General features: G+C 44.2%; 1 protein-coding gene across 2 annotated transcripts in view; it reads left to right on the plus strand.

The window, feature by feature from the left end:
* Positions 1-8,840, plus strand: part of NR2F2 (nuclear receptor subfamily 2 group F member 2) — a 12,862-nt gene extending 4,022 nt beyond the window's left edge. The window contains exons 1-3 of one of the 2 annotated variants that reach the window (XM_039723585.1): positions 9-1,432; positions 3,234-3,761; positions 6,918-8,840. In XM_039723585.1, the coding sequence (XP_039579519.1) occupies positions 1,003-1,432; positions 3,234-3,761; positions 6,918-7,192 (1,233 nt within the window). In that variant the 5' untranslated portion in view covers positions 9-1,002 and the 3' untranslated portion in view covers positions 7,193-8,840. Of the gene's footprint in view, positions 1-8; positions 1,433-3,233; positions 3,762-6,917 lie in introns of those variants that run through there. The other variant, XM_039723586.1, reaches the window with a different exon arrangement.
* Positions 8,841-9,102: the final 262 nt, after the last annotated feature.

Here is a 9,102-nt window from a genome sequence, read left to right on the forward strand (position 1 = left end):
GGCGGCGGGGACGCGGCGCGGCGGGAGCGGCGAACCGGCGGAACGGGGCAGAGCGGCAGCGGAGCGGCGGCGGCGCCGGAGAGGAGGAGGAGGAGGAACAAATAAACAATCATAATAATAATTCATAATAATCGTAATCGTAACGATAATAAGAATTTTTTTATAAAACAAAAAAAAAGAGAGAGAGAGCGAGGAGGAGGAGGAAAAAAAAAAAAAAGCCAACAGCCCCCCCACACCCCCGAGCCCAAAAGAGGGAGCGAGAGAGAGCAAGAGCGCAGCGGCCGGGCGGAGCGGCGGAGAGGAAGAATTAAAGCGAGCGAAGGAGGGAGGAGAGACAGAGCAGAGAGAGAGGAGGAAAGAGGAGGAGGAGGAAAAAAAAAAAGCCCACAAAAACAAAGCGATCGCAGTTGATGTTGCTGCTGCAAGCTGGACTTCCAAAAACTACGGCGAGACCGACCGCTCTCCGCGCCGAGAAGAGTCTCCTCCGCTGTGCGTGTTTTTTTCCGCTGTGTGTGTAATCTTTAACCTTTTATTCATTCTTATTTTGATGGCTTTCCTGAATGGCTGACTGCGAGCTTCCCTGGACCTGGCCCCCAGACACCCGCCTCTCCTCCTTCAACTACTCTGCTGCAGATCAGCTCTAAGAGAGAGAGAGGGAGATCTTTGAAGAGATTTTTTTTTTTTTCTCCTCTCTCTCTCTCTCTCTCTCCCCCTCTCTCCCCCACCCCCACCACCCCTTTACTTTGCTCTCCTGGAGCCCAGACAATCGACTCGCACCTCGCCCCCCCGCACACACACCTCCATCGCCCCGTGCTTCTGCACCTTCGCCGGTACCGGGAGATCCCCCCCACCCCGACCCTCCTGAAAAAAAAAAAAAAAAAAAAAAAGGAAAAAAAAAAAAAAAAAATAAAAAGACTGCTGCAAAGCTGATCTGAAAAGCAAAGCAAACAAACTTTGAAAATAAAGGGGGAACAGGAAGTTTGGCAACGGTGTCCAATAGATATGGCAATGGTAGTCGGTGCGTGGCGAGACCCCCAGGACGATGTGCCCGGAGCTCAGGGAACGCAGCCTTCGCAAGCCCCGCCGGTGCAGGGACCCCCGGCCGGGGCCCCGCACACCCCACAGACCCCGGGGCCCGGGGGCCCTCCCAGTACGCCAGCCCAGACCAACCCGCCGAGCCAGCAGAACCAAGGAGACAAGCAGCAGCAGCAACAGCACATTGAATGTGTGGTTTGTGGGGACAAGTCTAGTGGCAAACATTATGGCCAGTTTACCTGCGAGGGTTGCAAGAGTTTCTTCAAGCGGAGTGTAAGGAGGAATCTCAGCTACACTTGTCGTGCCAACAGGAACTGTCCCATTGACCAGCACCACCGCAATCAGTGTCAGTACTGCCGCCTCAAAAAATGCCTCAAAGTTGGCATGAGACGGGAAGGTATTGGGATTTCATTTGTTTTGCAATATTTTTTTTCACTCGCTGCGTTTTGGGGTTTGTTTGGTTTTCCCTTTTTTATTATTTTTAAATAATATATATAATTACTCTTAGCATTTTTAACCTTCCTCTCCAAACCCCAAACCCAACCAGAACCTTTCCTCCCCCCCACCCACCCCCCTCGAATAAACCAGCCAGAAACTTTCTCGTAATGAAAGAAAGCGGTGTTGGGGAGGGTGGGCAGGGAGGCAGGGGCTCTCGCATGCTTTCTCCTGCACTCGTAATTGATTTGTGTTTGTTTTGATTTTGCTGATGGAGGTTTATTGAAAGTGGATTTTTAGTTTCACGCTGCTTAGGAGCGAGATGATGATTCTGACGTGTGGTTACTTTTCCTTCGTGTTTCCTCCTGCATGCTCAGCCTTAGCCCCCGTCCCCCGAGCAGCCCTCTGTGTGTGTGTGTCTGTGCGTGTGTGTACACACACACACGGAGCCTCCCGAGATGCACACACATACACACACATATATATATATCCTCCAGCACCCTGCCTTAGATTGCAATTTTACACAGGCGGTTCAAATTACTATTACAATGGGACTCACCCTACCGAGGCTCTACAGCACTCCACTGTGGATTCCCAGCCGGATTTTTCCTCCTTTAAAAAAATATATATACACACACATCTCCACGCGTGTGTGTGTGTATATACACACTGCCGTGTGCCTGCCTTTCCTGGTTGTTATTACCTCACTTTTCTCTTCTTCCTCTTATTTTCTTGTTCCTCCGGGAGAGGCAGGAGGGGGTAGAAGGGATGGGGTGGGGGGTGTAAGGAGCAGTCCAGAAGTAAGTGTGGGGTGCTCGGATCTCTGCAAGTGGAGTCTTTGTGATATAAAATTAGACGGGAAATGTGAGCCTGCAGTTTTCCAGTGCGTGCTCTGTGTCTGGACGCTGCTATGTAGGTTAAGGGTGAGGGGGCTTGGGACTCGCCGGGCTCCTCTCTTTGTGTTTCTGCAAGAGTAACTAACCTTGGAATACAGGCGATAACAAATATAAATCAAGCACATTTTTAGGCGTTCTCCCTTCTTGTCGTCTCTCTGCCTCTGAGCCCTTTTTCTGTCTCCTTTTTCTCTCGCTGTCACCGTGTAAATTTATTAACAAAATGAAAGGCCCACTTTCCATGGGCAGCGGGGGAAGGTGCCTTTGGATAATGCCCTCAGCCTCACCAGGGGACCTGCCGGGGATGTTGTGGGGTGATTTTGTCTCCTTTGGTATTTTTTACGAGAGGGGGGGATGTATAATACCAGCAGCAACAATGTATTCAGTGGGCGAGAATCGCGTGTGGGACCAGAGCCGGGGATTTCGAACTGAAGTGTTTCTTCCTTCTCCCCTCCTCCTTCCCCATCCCGCTCCCCCAGCCTCAAATCAATGAGCTGGTTTAGGTGTAACGGAGAAAAAACACACAAAGACGTATCCTGCATCTCTTGAAGGAGGGGGTGGCGGTGGAGGGGAGGGGGGGATAACTGGACTGTGGTGTGTTTTGGGAAGTGAGGAGCCGGGCTCCCACAGCAGCCCTGGCCGAGCCCACGGCGTCCTTCAGCTTTTGTTGTTGCTTGACTTGACCCGGGAACTGCGGAGCCTTAGAGCGGGGCTGGGGCTGAACTCTGCCCGGGAGAATGCATGTTCCCCCCGAAGCCGGCCGGGTGCGGGGTCACACAGGCACGCACAAGCACACAAAGCAGGCTGTATTTGAACCGATGGTCGCAATTCAGATATTAATAGCTGTAGTTTCTTCTTTATTTACTGCAGCGGTCCAGAGGGGCAGAATGCCACCCACACAGCCAACTCATGGTCAGTTCGCCTTGACAAATGGGGACCCTCTCAACTGCCATTCCTACCTATCCGGATATATCTCCCTTCTTCTGAGAGCAGAGCCCTACCCCACCTCCCGCTTTGGCAGTCAGTGCATGCAACCCAACAACATCATGGGCATCGAGAACATTTGTGAACTGGCAGCTAGGATGCTCTTCAGCGCGGTGGAGTGGGCCAGGAATATCCCCTTCTTCCCAGACCTCCAGATCACAGACCAGGTGGCCCTCCTGAGGCTGACCTGGAGCGAGTTATTTGTCCTCAACGCTGCCCAGTGCTCCATGCCCCTCCACGTAGCTCCGCTCCTGGCAGCTGCTGGCCTCCACGCTTCGCCAATGTCTGCTGACCGAGTGGTCGCCTTTATGGACCACATACGAATCTTCCAAGAGCAAGTAGAAAAACTGAAAGCATTGCATGTCGACTCTGCAGAATATAGCTGTTTAAAGGCCATAGTCCTCTTCACCTCAGGTAGGCGGCATTTCTTTGCTCCTTTTTTTTATTTTTTTTTTTTTCCTCTCCTTCCCCGGGCCCCCCTTGAGAAGTGTTTGCTCTTGCAAAGTGTTATTGCCTGCACCCCATCCCCTCTCCCTGCCCCCCAAGAACCAGCGCGGTCTCTTTTCCTTTTAGGAAGCGGTGCCCTGTGCTCTCCCCTTCAGGGCCTCGGATCCGAGCATCCCATCTTCTAGGGAGTGCAAATCAGAAAAAAAATAAAATTAAAATAAAATATACACACACCCCATTTATTTTTATTTTTTTTTAAGAAAAATGCAGACAGCCAAAATATACCCCAACCCTAGCTGAATAACGCTGGGGACTGGGAAAGAAGGGGCCCGGGAAGAGGCACCCATTCGCCACGAGAGACTGCGCTCTTCCCATTGAAAATAATATTTTATTTAACAGTATAGCTCTGGGTTGTTGCATTTAATGACACGCATCCGAACAGCAGCAAAATCTGTTTGATGTTGTTAAATACAAGTCGTCCTATCAGTGAAACCACTTTAAAAAGAGGATCATTTTATGGGCAGCCAGGAAGGGAAAAAAGCCCTGCAGGATTAAAAATTGAATTAAAAAAAAAAAAAAGTTAAATGCGCAAATCTGAGTTTAAAATATGTTCCCTGCCATCTCATAAAATAAAATAAATCAACTTTGCAAAGAGCTGTCTCTGATTTAAACAGAATGTGGCAGTGAGCAGTTCTGTGTCATTTAAGCTAAGGGGAAAAGTTTGCATTTGTACCCAGCAGGAACTGCATAGTCCAAAGCGAGTAGCGGGTGCGAAAAGATCATTACCATAAGTAGACAGGGGTAGTATGGAAAAGTAAGAGGAGGCTGAAGCTGCCGCTCCGCAGTGTAATTCCGGGGTGGCACAAGCATGACTCTCCCGAGGAAAAGACCTCGAGGTGTTTCTTAGATAATCAAAGAGGGGAGGGGGGGGGAAATATGTGTCAACTTTTGCTGCCTAGAAATAGTGCATGAGTTATAAAGCAATAATTGAGTGCGTTGTGAAATCTAATTAGCTTGCACTAGAGTTTAACCTGGGTGAGTAATAATCCTGATATTAACTCTGGAGGCTAAATTTTTTTTTTTTTTTCTTCTGAGGGGAAAAAAAAAATCTGCTCGCTAATTTGTGCAATACGTTATCTCAGATCACTAACTTTGAGGCTGCACCGGCAACCCAGTGTGCTGGAGCCCTCGAAGTTTGGGGATTAAATTTAAAAATACATACATTTCGCCTGTAACTCATTCGGACGCTTGGGAAAGTGGCCACGCGATAAACATATGAATGGAAGCAGGACCTGCAAAATAATTACTCATCAGAGTTTTTTAAAGCCTGATATCAGGAAACAGGAAAAAAATGTAGTTTATGTGGGAAAAGAAGGGCTCACAATCCGTTCCTTGTTGTGTTAAAGGGGGTCTGGGGAACGAAGTCATTTTCTGGACTTTGTCCAGGTTCTGGGTCGTGACCTAAACTTCCTTTTATATATTATTGCTTTACACATAAAAAACTTCTCCTTTTTTTTTTCCTCCCCCCCCAATTACTGGTGCTAAATCCTGAGGTGATCAATGAGCAGGGCGCATCTAGCCACAGGGAGACAGGGATCCCGAGTGGGAAGGGGTGTCCGTGGGGTGCTTATTTTATTTTTCTATCGTTTTTCTAGGATGCATTTTCCTCTCCCTCGCTCAGCCGCTCAGCGAGGATCCCACACACGCTCACATCCCTCCCCAGCCCCTGCCCAGCTCACACCCACACCAAGGAGTTTATTTCCAATCCTGCCTTTTCTCCCAAATCACTTTTTTTTTTTTTACTTTTTTTTTTTTTTTTTTAGCCTTCTGAGAAAACAATCGTCCGATCCTGTCGTAACTGTTTAATTTATGACTATTTTCAAAATGGGAGGCCTGGCGTGTAAATTGCCTCCCAACTAGATAAACGTTTCTTGTTATCTGATTCTGGGGAAGACAGCCGCATGCAAAAAAATATAGGGTGATGCTTGCAGCTTCTGCAGCACCCCAATAACCCTCCCTGATGTAAAGCAGACGCACATAGATGCATATAATGTTTGCTGCAGCCTCTTTTAAGAGGGAGGGGGGAAAAAATCTGGGTTCTAATGACTCGCAGAATATGCATGTGTTAGCCCTGTGCCTAGGAAAGCCACAGGGAGGTCAGGTCACAACCTGTGCTCTTTCAGCACAGACGTCTCTGATTTAAAGGGAACTTATTGTATTTTAGCGTATCAGGGAGAAAAAAAAAAAAAAAAAAAAAAAAAAAAAAAAAAAAATCCAGACCCTATCAGGGAGTTTTCTTCTTGTAAGGGCCTTTAGGTTTAAAAAGAAGAAGAAGAGGAAAAAAAAAAGAGGGGGGAGTGGAGGGGGGGGAAGAAAGAAAGAGAAAAGAAAAGAGGGGGGAAAAGAAACAGCTCAAATGAACAGAGAGATCACAGTTTGCATGGCTGCCTCTGAATAGGCTAAACTGACAAGATCAGTTTTAAAGGGCCACTTAAATCAGTTTCAAAGACTGAAGAAAAACGCGTTGTCTTCTTTGGGGGAGAATCTGTTGCTGGATCCGGGGCGCCATTATCTTTGGCTGGGCCAGTTTTTTATTATTATTATGATTTCTATCACTATGAGCAGTAGTCCTTCTCATCACAGGGTTAGGCTTCCCCCAATTATTTTCCAAGAAGGGGGGGTATGGAGAAATAGTGGCTCCCTTTCCCCCTTTTCAGCTCAAGCCTTCCCCGCCCCCCCAGCCTTTCCCCCAAAAACCACAGAGATATGAAATTGGGCTTGGCCAGCACCTCCTTGCCACCCCTCAGGTCTGTCGTGCCATTCGAAATCTCGACCCTGGGAGCTGTGCTCAGTCCTAAAGGAGACCCTCTAGAAGAGAGAGAAATGCAGACACACACACATGCACAGAGAGATTGTCCCTTTTGGTGAAACCCACTTAAACTCTGGGGGGCGAGGTGATGGCGCACGATCCACTCTTAAACCTAGATATTTGAAAAAAAAAATCAAATTAGAAATTTAAAAAAAAAACCAAACCACCAAAACCTTTTTAATCTGATGATTGCTTTCTTTTTTTTTTTTTCTTTTTTTTTTTTTTTTTTTTTTTTTTAATACACTTTCTTCTAGATGCCTGTGGTCTCTCTGATGTAGCCCATGTTGAAAGTTTACAGGAGAAGTCACAGTGTGCTTTGGAAGAGTATGTTAGGAGCCAGTATCCCAACCAGCCAACACGATTCGGGAAGCTATTACTACGTCTCCCCTCCCTTCGCACTGTCTCCTCTTCTGTCATAGAGCAATTGTTTTTCGTCCGTTTGGTAGGTAAAACCCCCATAGAAACCCTAATCAGGGATATGTTACTGTCTGGCAGCAGTTTTAACTGGCCTTACATGTCCATTCAATAAAACATCCAAGAGAGAGAAAAAGGAAAAGAAAAAAATAAAAAAAACCACCAAGACAAAAATTTTAAAAAATAAATAAATAAAATCAAAATTGAGAAGGGAGATGAGAGTGAAAGGAAAGCAAATGACATTTGGGTTCTGGTTGTTTCTTAAATTTCCTTCTGCTAAGAAAGGATGTAAAAGGATGTTACAAGTTTGCTAAGAGAAGACAGGAAAAATTAATGGACTGTGAATTAAAAAAAGAGACTGTCAAATGAACTTTTACAGAATGCATTAAAAACTCCCGTGTTGTTCAGAAAAAAAACTTGCTACTTATCATTTTTTTTGTAAAAAATAAAAAAGAGGGAAAGAAAAAAAGAAAGAAGAAGAAAAGAAACGATGGTGGGCTTTTTCTTTTTTTCTTTTTTCTTCTTTTTTTTTCTTTTTTTTGGGGTAAACTTTTTAAAAAATCTCGCTTAAAGTGCATTTAAAGGAAATTTGGAGAAAATTAGCAGAACGGAAGAAAGTAAGTCTTTTTTTTCCAAATTATTAATTGTCCTATGTGTCTATGTACCTATAGCTGTTCTTTTTTGTATTTTTCTGGTTTCAAACCAGTTTATTCTGTGGTTCTATAATAATTTTTGATATAACCTTGGCTTCTTTAAAAAAAAATAAACTGTGTATCCTTAAAATATATGTTCTGAAAGAATTAAAACTGAGTCCACGAAAGTATCATAGGAAGAAAGGAAAGAGAAAAAAAAAAACCCTCAACAACACAATGATGGAAGCGCACTTAAGGTGGTGACCCAAAATCTAGCTTGAAGCTGAGAGAGCTATAATTATATAGACCCGAATGAACCACACGTGTCATATAACTCCCCCCAAATCTAGGTTTTTTTGATATTTCGGACAGAAAATGGACTGTGGGGATTTATTATAGGTAGAAGGATTTTGTGTCCAAGACACACTACGGTTTTGATTTAAAAAAAGGAAAACACAAACAAGCAAACAAGCAAAGTGAACTTTTGTAATTTGAATTGGGTTCCACATAGTTCATCATGAATTGTTATTAAACTCCTCTATCTGTTTGTATATTTGCAAGCCCTTTGTATTATAATAATTGTTGATATTTTCCCTTTTTAAAAAATACCATTGAAATCAGCATGACAAAATAACACTGTTGGCACTTATAGATAACGTGATTGATTCAGTATCTTAGAGTTTACAGTTTTGTGTTTAAAAAAACTGAAGGTTTTTTTTTTTTTAAGTGCAACATTTCTGTATACTGTAAAAGTTATAATAACTGAACTGTTTGGTCGAGTCTTTGTGTGTTATATTCCAAGGAAAATTGAAAGTATTCAGAAATTAAAATATTATTTGATATCTGAAACTTGTTTGGCTGTCATAAATGTCTTTCAGAAACCACATTACTTCTCTATAGTTTGCAGTCATTTAAGTCCATAGGCGATTGATTTGTTTACTTGTCACAGTAAGTTTGTAGCAGATGTATTGTAGTGTATTTACCTGTTTAATTCCGGGATGGGGGTGGAGGACTTAAGTTCGTGGTTTATCTCTGGTTTTAGGAAGTACTATGCTGAAATGGTAAACCATCAACCCCCATTCATCTAATCCTCCTGTTAATTAAAAATGGATTTTCTGGAAAAAAAAAAAAGGCCCTTATTTTTGTCACACTTAAGTGCCTGCGTAGGAAAGGTATTGTTGTGAAAAAGTATTAGAAATCTGGAGATCAGTATCTATTTTATGATCAGAATGGGGCGAAAAATCTTTTGTAAATGTCTGACATACGCGCACAAGATCATTCAAGCAAGGTAATAGCAGTATTGTAAATATAGGTCAGTTGTTTGCAATGAGTTTTCTTTAAGTATGTGTGATTTTTTATAATACTCCGTAGTTGCCATCTATCGTTGTCATTG

This window comes from Passer montanus, unplaced genomic scaffold, assembly GCF_014805655.1.
Source record: "Passer montanus isolate IOZ18808 unplaced genomic scaffold, ASM1480565v1 scaffold5, whole genome shotgun sequence".
In the NCBI taxonomy this organism is placed as follows: Eukaryota; Metazoa; Chordata; class Aves; order Passeriformes; family Passeridae; genus Passer; species Passer montanus.